Genomic DNA, 14,499 nt, shown 5'->3' on the forward strand with positions numbered 1-14,499 from the left:
ACGTTCCTGCGAGTTAACACCTCCTGGATTTACTGTCCACACGAGATTAGTTCTCCTCCGTCTGAAGAGAGACGAGCTTATTATCTCCAAATGTAGATGAGTCACTGCAGCTGAAAGGGTTTGAGCATGATGTCGGCTGCAGGGACGTTCAAGCAAAGTGTGAGGCCAGGTGGGGCCCCCGGGGGTCCCTTCGGCCTGCATGGGCCCCCAGACCCCCCCCTGGTGGGCTGGAGAACACCCTCCATCCCTCCAGGGACTCAGTGGACTCAGATTTTAGGCTAATTTCCTCAAATTGTGTGTGTGGTTTCAGGAGCTGCTCTTCAGATCCAGTGTTTCCAGTGTGAGGAGATGAAGCACAACGACTGCTCCACGCCGGAGTTCATCGTCAACTGCACCGTCAACGTGCAGGACATGTGTCAGAAGGAGGTTCTGGTCAAACCCGACGGTAAGAGGCCGTGCAACCGACCCATCACTGTTTATCACCGTCTCAGAATATATAGATTTACAATAAAGGATTTAACAGATTTAATAGGAGACAGAAATACAAACGAGTCGGACACTTGAAGAGACTCGGCAGCGGCAGTGGATCCATAGTTTTCTATTTTCTATGAATATGATAAAGCTCTGGAGGATCGTGAGCAGCAGGAAAAAAGGTTTTCATGGTTTCTCATATTGTCGGTGAAGATTTAAAATCAGTGATTTCCATTTGAAATGCACTGAAGAGAGAAACTTAATATAATTAACTGGAATAGGTAAAACAAAAATAATAAGTTTGTCCGAATTAGAATTAACGAGTTGTATCAGAACGATTGATGAATTTAATTTTAAAAAACACATAATTAATTTATTGTTCATTGGTTTTTTAATTTATATACAAACATACACATGATTAACTTGAATTAAAACAGTTTCCTGTTCGTGTGTTTTCCTGCAGCTTCTTTCCTGCAAAGTCCAGATCAGTTTAGTTTCAGATATTTCGATTTGTTTATTTAAAGTGTTTTCATTCGGCAGCAGCTGGAGGTCAGAGTGTTGTCGTGTTGACTCCTACACGCGTGTGAGCAGCAGGTTGTGACTCACGCTCCAGTGATTGAAGATCCGTGGCCCCGGCTGCTGCAGCTTTGTGACCACGTCCTTGAGCGAGACCTCAGATGTTGGATGTTTGCGTCAGAGCCGACGGAGGAGACGCAGGAACACAAAGACTTTTCCCTTTTGCTCCTTCATCAATAAAAAGCCTCCCTCCGCCGGCACAGACTCAATTCATCTGATTTGATCTCAACTTTCTTTCCTGTCCAGCGAAAGGAAATTTAATATAAAACGGGAAAAAAACACACAAGATAAATAACACAATAAGAATCCTTCATAAATTATAGAGCAGCTGCTGTAACATAACAAACAGCAGCAATATGGAGGAAGCTGGAGAACGATGGAAAGTTTCAGCTCCGCACGATGTGAGTTTTCATCTACGAACATGAATCATTAGAATCAGATGCAGAGAAAAGGAGGCGACAGAGAATCCACAGATCTGAATCCCTGAGGAGCTTCAATCTTTTCTTTTACAACGGTACAAACTCAGAAAGATCAGAAACCCTAAACTCCTCCCGTCTTTCTTGTTCCTTTCTGCAGGAATCCACTACAGGAAGTCGTGTGCCTCCTCGGGGGCGTGTCTCATCGCCTCCTCGGGCTACCAGCAGTTCTGCACCGGGAGGGTGAACTCCGTCTGCATCTCCTGCTGCAACACGCCGCTCTGCAACGGTCCCAAGAGGAAGCGCCCGGTCCCCTCGGCGGCGCCGGCGGCCCACCCCCGGCCCACCCGCCTCCTCCTGACCGTTCTCCTGCTGCCACTGACCCTCCTCACGTAGACACTCCCTCCTCACCTCCACTGTACAGTCCCTCATATTCACTTCTAATAGTTTCTATCTGTCGCTCTTGCTTTTCCTCCTAATATGGTCACTTCTGGTCTTGAAAACCAAGATGGCGGCGAACACAACGTCAAACTGAGGCTTCAGAGTGAGCTGCGTCCCGGTGGGTTGATTCCGGAAGAGCCTGAACATCCTGTTTGTGTATTTACTCTCCTACACACTGGATGAATCGTTTATGTCGTGTGTTTCATCGCAGGTTCACGCTGGAAGGAGAAGAACGAGCTGAGGTGACATCACGACCACGGAACGACCACGCAGAGCTGCAGCTGCGTGAGCGTCAGACAGCGACTCGTCCGTCTGCTGAGGACACGCCTCCTCATGTCTCTGCTTTCTGTGGAGACGCTGATCTGACACAAGCTGTAAAAGGTCAAAGTTACTGTGGAAAAGAAGCTTTTATTTAATATAACAGAAGTGATCTTACAAAGCTAAACTTATATTCTTCATATTTTACGAAGATGGAGATTCTTTGATTCTGATAAACAAGGTTCCTGAGCTTATTTCTGCTTATTTCCCACGGCAACACGTTATTGATTGAAGTTTTACTACAGGGTATATGAAGTTATACTGAAATACTGCGTTTGAGTTGATTCTTCCATATTAACAGTTTGTTAGAGACACTAATCTTTCACATGTTATTCTGTCAATTAAAGTCAATTATAACGAAAATGTGTCAGAAGCTAAAGCACAAAATCATCTCTTCAGAGTGAAATCAGAAGGTTTTGTTTATTTAGAATTTAAGAATGTTAACGTCCAGATCAGAGCCACTGATGCATGAAGCCTCTGCTGAGACACATAAAAACATACGGATCATATTTCCATATTTTCAGCATTTTAGGAAATGTACACATTTAAATTCCCTCTCGATGATTTTGGTGCTTTGCCTTATTTTTTTGAACCTGTACAGTCTGATATGAACATGTGTTGAATTTGCTGTGGAGATGAACTCGTTCTCCTGTAACTGCACCGAGGCTCCATCTTGTTTTGATATGATGTGAGATGATGAATGTTGGTCTTCTGTGAAGAGTTTCTCTGTCCCGCTGCTGTGTGATGGAAATAAATGTTGCAGAAAAACTCAGATGGATTTCATGTCGTCAGTCGGGGACAAAGAATTTAACTTTTAGATGTTGATTTATTTGAAATAACTGATTTAAACCTGTGTTCACGAGCGAGGACCACGGATGAGGATGAAGGTATGAGAGAAGGATGAAGAGACAAGGGAAGGATGGAGGGATGAAGGAGGATGAAGGGATGACACACACACACAAACACGTATCATTGCGTCCTTTATTATCTCTGACTCTTTCGCAGACAGACAGATTTTCTCGGCCCAGCTGAGCCACAGTCGTGTTTCCAAGGAACCGTTTCCTCTCCAGATTCAGCGGTGCGTCGTCATTTAGCATTTTCCGAGAGTTGTGGAATAAGGATGAAGAAGAAGAGCAGCTGCCGCTCAGTTGTGTGTCTGTGTGTGTCTGTGTGTGTGTAGAAGTGTGAACTCTGGGTCCATTAGCAGCGTGACAGAGCATCATTAAGTTTGAATACTGAGGAGGACGAGCAGACTGAATATCTCTCGGGGTTAAGAAGCAGCAGAAAACAGGAGATTATTAAAAATAATAAGGGCCCACCTCTGCCGGGCTCTAATGACGTGCACACAAACACTCTGCAGCTGATGAGGGACCTACACTCATCTGCTTTGTTTACCGAGTCAGGAAGGAGGAGGCGAGGGCGAGAGATCACAAACCATCCAGAGACTCATTCATTTCCACTGGTTATCACTCAGCATTCACTGGTCTGGGAGGAAATCTGACCAGGACCAGTTCCTCCTGAGAGCTGCTGCCGACCTTTCACCAACTCCTGGAACTAAAGACAAAGAAGAAGCTTAAAGGATGCAGCCTCTGGGGGAGTTATTCTAAATCTGATCTCAGAGCAGTCGTTCACTTTGGTGCAAGACCACAAATCTTCATTCCAGGGCATCGGCCTCATAAAGCCAAGCCAGTGAAGCCCTCCCAGTTAGAGGAGCAGGGTAGAGAGGATTTATAAACGTTAACAAGCATCAGGCTAGTGAACCTCTGCAAAATAAAAGACAAGCGGTTGTAAAAGAATTAAAAAAATCCCTGGTTATGCTTATTACTCTAATTCCAGGATGTTTTATAGAGTCAGGAATATTCAGGTGAGGATTTTGTGACAATTGTTGAAAACCCGAGCCCTGGAGCCCCCTGGTGGTCAAACTGGGACACACAGGAGGGAAGAAACTGAGTTAAATTAAGTCAGATTTATTTATAAAGTGATGTTAAAAACAAACATGATAAAGGAAATAACCCATAAATTAATTAGAAATTAAATTAAAATGAGTAGATCCCATACATCCATGGTCTCCTTTTAAAACCATGTTGACCTTCACTTTAAATTAATGGATGTCAGTCACTCCACACAGTTCCATGGAGGATGGTTGAATAGTTTTTGTGTAATCTTGAACATTTAAAGTTAATTATCTTTATATTCTCCAGTGTTTGACATCAGTCCTGCTCATCCCCTCTCAACAGATCCTCTCTGGTTGTTTGGTTTGTCTTTGAGTTGACAGAAAACGTCTCTGCTTCTCTGCGAGGAGACAAATGTCTCACTCCTGCTCCTCGATGGAGTTTCCATCAAGTGGCGAAGCAGATGAGGACGTTTCCATCAGCAGCAGAGGAGCCGGGGGGGCTTTTCTCCCAGAGTCGGTGCAGAGACTCCTGAGTGAGTGATGAGTCTGCCCGAGGACAAAGGCACGATTGTTCCCCGGCCCTGGGATTGGCTTTAATGTGGTGAGCTGCTGTGGAGCCGGACTCGGGCTCTGAAGCTGCCTCCTGCTCATATATCGTCTTTATCAGTGGTCCTGCATGCAGCCGAGGAGGCTGAGCAGCACTTAGTCCGGACCCTGACGGCCCCTGAGTCATGGATCTGATCTGCTGGAGTCAGAAGGGTCAGAGGAGGTCGCTCACTGGTTTCTGATCAATGCAAAACACCATATAAAAGACAAATAATTACACCGTCACATATTCCAAACACATTAAAAATGTTATTTGTTGCATTTGAGAATTTGTATTCTGTATTTATCCTGTAGTTTTCATTAAAATTATGAAATATCATCCTTCATATTTAAAGTGTTTTATTCCCTTCGACCAATAAAAACTGTTTTGTTTATCATTTGAATGTGTTTGTTTACAAACTGACTCAGAACAAATCAATACAAACTCAGGATGTTTATTTTCTGTTGTATAAAAGACAAATAATGACACTGTCACATATTCCACACACATTAAAAACGTAATTTGTTGCTTTTTGATATAATTTGAGAATTTGTATCTTTTATTTATCCTGTGGTTTTCATTAAAGTTATGAAATATGCTCATTCTTCATATTTCAATAGTTTTATTCCCTTCAACCAAGAAAAACTCTTTTGTTTTTCATTTGAATTTGTTTGTTTAAAAACTGACTCAGAACAAATCAATACAAACTCATGATGTTTATTATCTGTCGTGTTTATTTATTTGATTTAAAAACCAAAACAATTGCACACAATTACATTCAGCCGTGGTTGCAGTTACACTCTCCGTCCACTCGGCGTCAGCGTCCCGCCCTCAGAGCTGCTGACTCCGCAGAAGAAGAACCCCTCTCACCGAACCCGGAAGCTGTCGCGGATCGGCCGCTGGTCGCTTGTCATCCGGCTGCTGCCCTCGAACCCGGAGCCTGAGGAGAGAACCGCGTTCCCCGGGAACCCGAAGCCTTTCCCCCGCGGATTGAGAAGCCCAGAGCGAGCATGGCTGGTCGGCTGCCGGCCTGCGTGGTCGACTGCGGCACCGGGTGAGCCAGAAGCTAGTTAGCATTAGCCTGCTCCCATTGACCACAGCGGCGTCTGTCACAGCGGAGCTAACGCCCTGATGCTAACGCTAGCATGCTACATCTGCTCTTTAACCTGTAAACACGGGTTCGAGTGATGAATCCACAATGTGACGTGTCTTAGTCTCTTTACTCCTGTTGCTGCTACACCGGTGGAACCAGCTGCTGCTAGCTGCTGAAGCTAATGAAGCTAATGCTACTTCCTGGACCAGCCTCTCCTCAGGGAAACTCCTGATCCGCATGATTCTGGGTTTTAATCTGCAGGAAACACTTGAATCTGAGGATGATAAACATTATTAGATGTTAATGTTGTGTTTGTTAACTTCAGGTACACGAAGCTGGGATATGCAGGAAACACAGAACCACAGTTCATCATCCCTTCATGTAAGTATATCCTCAAAACACCAGAACTGGACTTCTTCTCCAGTTAAATCAAAATGATTTTAACCGGAGCTTATGGTATTCAACAGTGTTATGAGGTTTTAATCAGTTATTAGAATTAAAATCCCATCAGTAGCTTCTGTTTTGGATGTTTGTATGAAATTGAACCCAGACATTGGGACTTGAACAGGATTCACTGGAAGAATAAAGACGTTTGAAAGTTCCTGATAAAATAACGAATGGTTTAGTTCCTGTAAGAGTCTTGTAGTTTATTCAGTGATGTGACCTTTGACCTGACTCTGACTCTGGATCCTCTGCAGGTATCGCCATCAAAGAATCGGCCAAGGTCGGAGACCAGGCTCAGCGCCGGATGATGAAGGGCGTGGACGACCTGGACTTCTTCATCGGGGACGAAGCCATCGACAAACCATCGTATGCAACAAAGGTAGAAAGCTGAGGTCCAGGTTCGGTTTTTCTGTTTGTGGACACTGGTGTTTTAACTGTTTTCCTTTCTCTCTCCCAGTGGCCCATCCGTCACGGGATAGTGGAGGACTGGGACCTGATGGAGAGATTCATGGAGCAGATCATCTTCAAGTATCTGCGGGCAGAACCTGAAGACCACTACTTTCTTTTGGTAAGAACAGAACCTCGAGTAAACGGATTCTGTTGTTTAGCTGAATTTAAACCACGTTTAAAACCCTGTTGTTGTCGTCTCTCTCTGCAGACGGAGCCTCCACTCAACACACCGGAGAACAGAGAGTACACAGCAGAGATCATGTTCGAGTCCTTCAACGTCCCCGGGCTCTACATCGCTGTTCAGGTTCGTTTCATTACACAAGTTCCTTAAACCTGCAAGACTCACAACTAGTCAACACACACATGTGAAACCTGACTTTGTGGTGAAATTCGATATGACTCTTTCCACTCAGAAAATGAGTCATTGAGGAATTAGCTATTTTCACTTCATCTTTTTTAAGTCCTGCAGTTTGTGTGTGATTATTTTCACTTTATTTAAATCATTCATCAGTCACTTTAAGACAGTGAATCATGATAACTTCACCCGATCCTGGTTTTCAAACTGTGTGTTTCCTGTTCCAGGCGGTTCTGGCGCTGGCGGCCTCGTGGACGTCCCGACAGGTTGGAGAACGCACGCTGACGGGAACCGTGATCGACAGCGGAGACGGAGTCACACACGTCATCCCAGTGGTCAGAGTTATTATTATCACTATGATCAGGAACGACCTTTGAAGCTGCTTCCTTGTTCTCAAGCATAACACTTTGCTCTCCAGGCTGAAGGCTACGTCATCGGCAGCTGCATCAAACACATCCCCATCGCTGGTCGAGACATCACCTACTTCATCCAGCAGCTGCTGAGGGAGCGGGAGGTGGGGATCCCCCCCGAGCAGTCGCTGGAGACGGCTAAAGCTGTCAAGGTCCGTGTTAACATCTATATTTCTTTTATTGTTTATATTCTAAACAATGAACGTTGCCTTTGAAAGATGCAAGTAGCTGGTGGTTTATAGTAAAGAGATAAAACTGGAGGAACATCTTACTCTGAAATGGAGGCTCCACCCAAAAGTAAACATGGCTTTTAAAAATATATTAGAATTTTAAGAAGTAGTCTTATGTAATTGACAAGTCATTTGCTTCAAGTTAGAAGCTGCATGACTCTTTGCCTGTTTCTGTTTTATTAAGCCTAGTTCTATATACTAGTGTGTCATCAAAGATATTTCACCAGTAAAATGAAATCTACATTTTTCTACGCTATGAAAACATTTGGAAACTGATGGTTTGTGATAGTTAAAGCACAAAAAAGGACCTAAACATGTAAAAGGTTGTGAAAATGGAATTTGCATCAGCCCTCTGCCTCCAGCTATAATGAAAGTAACTTGTTCTCTCTCTGTCAACATCCGTGAACTCACAGCAACCATATTTTAATACTGACATTTCTGGATCTTTATTTTAACTTGGATATATGTAAACGTATTTAGATTATTCAACATGAAAAAGTCAATTTAATTTAATAATCTGTCTGGAAGGTTTTTACAGACAAAACCCTGACCCTGTATAAAACGAATGTGAACATATGAGACTATACAATCCACACAGCATCATCACAGTTGGAAAGACAATGTTTTATTCTTATATTTTAAGAATAACAGATGACGGTTTGATTGAGGGTGTAATCCTGAGTTTGGCCACTAGATGTCAGTGCAGCTGCAGAAACTAGTAGCTCACATATTCCAGCAGCTGAACCGAGTCGTTGTTTTTAAGGAGCGGTTCAGCTACGTCTGCCCCGACCTGGTGAAGGAGTTCAGCAAGTACGACACCGACGGCTCCAAGTGGATCAAACAGTTCACAGGCGTCAACTCCATCAGCAAGAAGGAGTTCAACATCGACGTCGGCTACGAGCGCTTCCTGGGGCCGGAGATCTTCTTCCATCCGGAGGTGCGACCGCTGTTTAGAGATTTAGAGATTTCCCTGAAAACAAAAAGAAGTCAACATTCATCCAGGGATTCATCTGATTGTCTTTTGGTCTCGTCCAGTTTGCAAACCCAGATTTCACTCAGCCGATCTCAGAGGTCGTGGACGAGGTCATCCAGAACTGTCCCATCGACGTCCGGCGTCCGCTCTACAAGGTACGAGAATCTCTCCAGTGTCACGCACACATGAGGTGTTTGTGTGTTTTTGTTGACGTGAACTTGTGTCACAGAACATCGTGCTCTCCGGAGGCTCCACCATGTTCAGGGACTTCGGCCGGCGCCTGCAGAGAGACATCAAGAGGAGCGTGGACGCTCGGCTGAAGATGAGCGAGGAGCTCAGCGGCGGGAAGTTGAAGGTGAGACGATGATAAATCCACCTGCATATCTTTGATATTCATAATACCAATGTGTCGGAAAAGGATCTTGAGTTTCTTCTTTCCTCTTATATGTACAAATCTTTGTTTCCAGCCCAAACCCATCGATGTCCAAGTCGTCACTCATCACATGCAGAGATACGCCGTCTGGTTCGGAGGATCAATGCTGGCGTCTACTGTGAGTTTCAGCTTCTCGGACATCTCCTAACTATTTGTAATTGCATGAAGATAAGTTAAGAATCCTTTCTGTTTCCTCTGCAGCCTGAGTTTTACCAAGTGTGCCACACTAAGAAGGATTACGAGGAGATCGGGCCGAGCATCTGCCGCCACAACCCCGTATTCGGCGTCATGTCTTAGGCCGGAGGAGGAAGCGGAGGAAGCGCCACAAGACCTCACACGCTGCGGAAAGTCCCATGAGCCTTTGCACGGAAGCTCCGACAGGCCTGTTCATTCGGATTGATCGACAGTGGACCAAACAAACTGCCAATCAAAAGTGTGGCAATCTCCTCGCAAATCAGAGGAAAGAGGTGACTCAGCCCAAAGGTTCCTCAAATACAATGTTTACTGCAAGTAGGTTAATAATAATAGGTGATAAATCTTAAATTTGTGTGCCTCGTATATGTACTTATTCTCTCCTCACAGGGTTGTGATATGTAATTAATCAACATGAGTCCTGTGTTAATGCACTTCTCTGTGTAGAAGGGTTGGGTTGTGGCTATGTGTGATAAGAATTAAAGCTTCGGGGGTGGTCTGGAGAATCCGGACTCGCTTAGATCCAAGAAACAAACACCAGTGAGGCAAACGCCTTTTTGATCATTTAGTCTTCAAACCGGTTCAAACTCAAAAATACAGTTTTAAACAAACAAACTATTCCTGATTTTCTTTTCTTCTGTTTTTCTGTGGGTGTTTAAAATATCTCTCGGTTCCTGGAGGAAGTATTTAAAGTATTTGTCTCCAGGTTTCACCGAGACAACTTGTCGTCTTTTCTCTCCACTTTTCTTTTGACCTTTTTTATTTGTATCACGATCGCCCTGAAAAAGTAAAAAAAACAACATTGTGTTAATATATGATCATAAAGTTTGAAAGACTGTTGGTGGACCATCACTGTTGCCTCGATCTCAGTAATACTGGATAGCCTTGTACTGTACCAAATCTGGATTTCAATGCTGGCATGACAATAAATGCCAAGGAGACGTTTCCACTGTTGTAGTTTCTGTTTCTGACAAACATGTTTGGGATGGAAGCAACACACAACTGCTGGATATCACCCTGTGTAGAACTATTCATATTTTAGACGTTTCCTGCTGAATATTGGAGATAAACTCTGATTTTTAAATCACTTCTAAGTCTCTTAAACTCAGTTTTGCTCTCATTTTAACTACAATTGTACATCAGTTACTTAAACTGCCGTCAAACATCTTTTAAAGCTGCTATTTTAAGGTAAAATACTTTGCATAGTGTTGCTTTAAACATGCAGGGTGTCTATTTTTGCCCCCCCCGTCCTGTAACTCTATCTGGTCCAGATGACAAACACATGAGGCAAACATTTATTTTGAATCGGTAGTTCATGTGGAAGAGAGGAAACACGGTTTAGTCACAGAAACAGGAGTGAGTCTGTATTTACTCTGCGTGTTTGAACATGGAAGTGAAGACAGAGGAAAAGAGACTTTCCTTGTGAAAGGACGAGTCTTGGACAGACGGAGCAAAGGGACTGAGACATGTCTCCTGACGAGAGGATGAAGCTTCTCCTCTTCCTGGCGTCCTTCTTCGGAGCTGTAGGACTTCTGCTCACGCTGCTCTGCTGTGGGACCGAGTACTGGCTGCTGGCGGCCGAGTCCTGCAGCCGACCGGAGGACAGACGGGAGGTGAGTGTCCTCAGGACATCAGGCTACACCTCTTCATCTGCACAGCATCTTAAAGTATTGAAATATTCACTTATTATATTACAAGACAAACGTTTTATTTGTCAGATTTAAGTAAATAATACTTTTTTAATAAACAAGTCAGTAGAAATATCCTCTCCACTTTATATTTGTTAACCTTTAATGCTCTATTGTTATAAATTAACCCCACGTTTAGTGAAACTATATTATTATTTATTATCTTTCATCAGCCTGGAGGAGACGAGATGAGGATCTTAAGTATCTTAAAGTATTGTTACAGAAAAGAATAGGAATCAACAGCAATATTTACTGACTATATTACAAGACAAACATTTAATTAGTCAGATTACAATAAGAATACTTCCTCAAACAAAGTCAGTAGAAATATCCTCTCTACCTTATATTCATATTTTTGGACTTATAATGCTTTATTGTAATAAATTAACCCCACGTTTAGTGAAACTATTTTATTATTTATTATCTTTCATCAGACTGGAGGAGAGGAGATGAGGATCTTTCACGAGGGTTTGTTCTGGCGATGTTCCTTCGTGGTCACTTCACACGAGTTCTCTGTGTGGGACCTTTGGATCGGTGAGAACTTTCCCTTTATGTGGTCGTTTGAAACATATACGATTCTATAAAGCCTCTAAATGTCTAATAAATAATCTTTATTTTAACCCTCAGCCAATCAGCCGTCGTCAAAGATTTGCCAGGCGGCGTTCCTCTTCCCATTTCCTGTGAACGAGCCAATGAGATCACAGATGGACGCACTTCCTCCTGAGCCTTATGAACATCACTCTGCTATTGGTTTGTGTTATTTTCAGTTTTTCTCTGCTCATGATGATATTTCCTGAATCACGTTGTCTCATTGTCCTTGTCTTTTCAGTTTTCAGGACTTTCTGGAGCATCTTCCTCGTCTCAGGTTTGGTTTCTGTGGTCACCGGTGGATTCGTGCTCATCTGTGCCGGCTCGTTGACCAATCACAGACTTCTGAGAGCGGGTGGGGCCCTTCAGCTCTGTGGGGGTGAGAGGCTTCATTCTTAAATTAAATTAAATACAGGATTGTTAATCTGAGTGAAGTTTGAGTTTTTATTTTCAGAATCAGAATCAGAAAGGATTTATTGCCACCTACCTGGAATTTTCTTTGGTGAAAAGGTGCATACATTTAACATAAAGCATAAAAACACAATAAGTACTTCCCATAAGAAAGAAATAACTGTATATAAATCAAATATATATACAAGACATAAAAGTTAAATAAAGTGTAAAAAATCAAAAACAGATATATACAAGATATAAAAAGTTAAATAAAAAGTAAAATGCAAAGCAGGAGAGAAATGGGGATGTGCAATATGCAATATACTGTTATGTTATGTGTGTTAATGTAACACAGGTTGTTTTCTGTCATGACCTTCAGCTGTGTAGCAGGTTTTAATTAACTCATCACAGGTGTTGGTTGTTGTGGCAGAGACTCATGAATAAAACCTGCGAATCACTTTTATTGTTTCTTAGATATTAACCAGAAATTTATGATAAAATGATAAATAGAATCCTCCTCTGAGGGAGCATTAAACTGTCTCTCTGTGCCTGTCAGGCCTGTGTCTGCTGGCCGTGCTGCTGATGTTCCTGATGTGGGTCCAGGTCCTGGACACTCTGGAGCAGTTTGTCCTCCGTCAGAGTGTCTCCGTCTGTCCCTCCTTCCACCTCAGCGTCCACCACGGCCCCTCCTTCCTCCTGGCTCCACCAGCCGTCTTCTTCTGCCTATTCGCCGGCCTGCTCTTCGTCCTGATTGGCCGGATCGTTCGGCGAGACCAGAAGACGGACAGAGACCCCGACCCTGAGACCTCGGTGTAGGATCCACTTTGTCCAGCCTGAAGCTGAGATTGACAGGAGGTCACTCGGCGTGGACCAAACATCACAAACCTGGATCTCTCCCTCCGCTGAAGATAATTGGAATCCTTAATTGGAGACTTGTCATGATAAATAGTTTTTCTAATCTATTTAACAGATCCCATTGTGATTAATACCCAGATACACTCGCTCTGATTTGATTATAATTGATGAATCAGTTTTGACAATGAAGTGGCGTGCAGGCGGCTGCTGGGCTGAGAGTGAGCGGCGCTGCCTGTCACCGGGACGCCAGGCTGAAGCACGCTGGGTCACAGGCATGGAGATGATAATAAATTAGACTGTCATAATCCATTTTCTGACAGGAGGCCACGTTCGGAGGTTGTGTAAAACACAGAGCGGTCACTAGAGGACAGTGTTGTCTCAGGATAACGTTAAAGTGAAATATGACAACATGAGATCAGGCCTGTGGACGATAGGTGTGATAAGTGATGGTTGGTTTTTAATTCTCCTGTGTTCGTCAAGTTTCAGTGGAGTTGATATAATATTTGAGGGGCGGGGGGGAGGTTAGGAGGCCTGCAGTCACACCTTGATAATTGGAAAAGGCAAACAGAGGTGAGACCTTGAGATGAGGGGAACAAAAGGGAGAGAAGGGAGTTGACACTGCTCATCACTGCGTCTTTCTGTATTATTTCACGTCTGACGCTCCTGCATCCCTCCATCCTGTCTCCTCTTCATCTCCGCTGTGAAGGAGGTGGGTGTAATTACACCTGAGCATGTCACATCCACTTCCCCGGGCCTTCGGCGTGTTTAACATCTCTGTCACCTCCTCTTCCTCTTCCTCGCCGGCAGACGACCACGGCCTTCACGGCTGAGCGTGGTGTTCAAGGAGATCCAGACTCATCACCTGGTTTCATTCACTCCAGAGCAGGATCCTGGCAGATTCATTATCTGAGCTCCAGGAGAGGATGTGGTGCTGCTGGAGCTGTCATCAGCATAATATATAATAAGATATCATAATATGTCATATTATATGATGTCATGTATTAATGTGATATAATACAATATAATGTGACATAATTTCATATCATATCTTATATTAATGTGATATAATGTGAAATAATATAATGTGATATAGTATAATCTAATATAAAATGTGATATAAAGTGATACAATATGATACAATATAAATAATGTGATATAATATAATGTAATGTTCTAATTTTATGTCTTTAAAAAGTTTGGAGAGTTTTTATTTTGGGGCTAAAAGCAAAAAGAAAAGAACACAGCTGCTCTTAATTATCTTAATTACCAGCTGTGTTGAGCAGTGTCAACACAGATACCGTTAGCATTAGCATTAGCATGTGTCCCTGACATGAAACTGGGACCAGACACATCTGCACTGACACAGAAGAGTCAGGTGAGTTCATAGTGTTTGTGTTTTAATATAAATTAACTGTTACAAACAGCTAATGGAGCTAATATTAGCTTCTTAATGTTGTTAGCTTGCGTTAAGGGGCAAGCTAAGGGGCATTACCCTCATATATACATATATACATAGCATTTAGCTAATGTTAACCTCATGGAGCTAACGTTAGCTTAGCTCTAAAAGATCTATTTCTAGTGGTGTACATGTGATATTTAATGACAATCTTGAAGATGCTATCATCCATATTGTTCAATTAGGATATAAATCATTGCATAATCTATGTCGCTCCTCGTTATGTTTACAGCTTGT

General features: G+C 43.1%; 3 protein-coding genes across 3 annotated transcripts in view; all 3 read left to right on the top strand.

The window, feature by feature from the left end:
- Positions 1-1,859, top strand: part of LOC132996966 (ly6/PLAUR domain-containing protein 1-like) — a 3,577-nt gene extending 1,718 nt beyond the window's left edge. Inside the window, exons 2-3 of the mRNA XM_061067336.1 lie at positions 311-445; positions 1,624-1,859. Of these exons, the coding sequence (XP_060923319.1) occupies positions 311-445; positions 1,624-1,859 (371 nt within the window). The remainder of the gene's footprint in view (positions 1-310; positions 446-1,623) is intronic.
- A 3,714-nt stretch (positions 1,860-5,573) lies between these two features.
- On the top strand, positions 5,574-10,228 carry LOC132996492 (actin-related protein 3). Its single transcript, XM_061066781.1, has 12 exons — positions 5,574-5,756; positions 6,121-6,176; positions 6,494-6,618; positions 6,697-6,807; positions 6,898-6,993; positions 7,272-7,379; positions 7,463-7,606; positions 8,448-8,621; positions 8,720-8,812; positions 8,887-9,012; positions 9,125-9,208; positions 9,292-10,228. Exons 1-12 carry the CDS (start codon positions 5,713-5,715, stop codon positions 9,385-9,387), a joined length of 1,257 nt encoding a protein of 418 aa, XP_060922764.1. The 5' UTR covers positions 5,574-5,712; the 3' UTR covers positions 9,388-10,228.
- A 517-nt stretch (positions 10,229-10,745) lies between these two features.
- Positions 10,746-12,767, top strand: LOC132996453 (transmembrane protein 182-like; the record flags this gene model as incomplete). Its single annotated transcript, XM_061066728.1, has 5 exons — positions 10,746-10,895; positions 11,405-11,504; positions 11,598-11,720; positions 11,800-11,937; positions 12,508-12,767. Coding segments are annotated over 5 exons (771 nt in total), but the record flags the coding sequence as incomplete, so codon positions are not given.
- Between the last annotated feature and the right edge of the window lie 1,732 nt (positions 12,768-14,499).

This window comes from Limanda limanda, chromosome 23, assembly GCF_963576545.1.
Source record: "Limanda limanda chromosome 23, fLimLim1.1, whole genome shotgun sequence".
Classification (NCBI taxonomy): Eukaryota; Metazoa; Chordata; class Actinopteri; order Pleuronectiformes; family Pleuronectidae; genus Limanda; species Limanda limanda.

Excerpts from the sequence above, each read along its gene's own strand:
- LOC132996492 (XM_061066781.1), top strand. The coding sequence starts at position 5,713 with ATGGCTGGTCGGCTGCCGGCCTGCGTGGTCGACTGCGGCACCGG. Across the intron at positions 5,757-6,120 it reads GTGGTCGACTGCGGCACCGG|GTACACGAAGCTGGGATATG; the intron begins GTGAGCCAGAAG and ends TGTTAACTTCAG. Across the intron at positions 8,622-8,719 it reads AGATCTTCTTCCATCCGGAG|TTTGCAAACCCAGATTTCAC; the intron begins GTGCGACCGCTG and ends GGTCTCGTCCAG.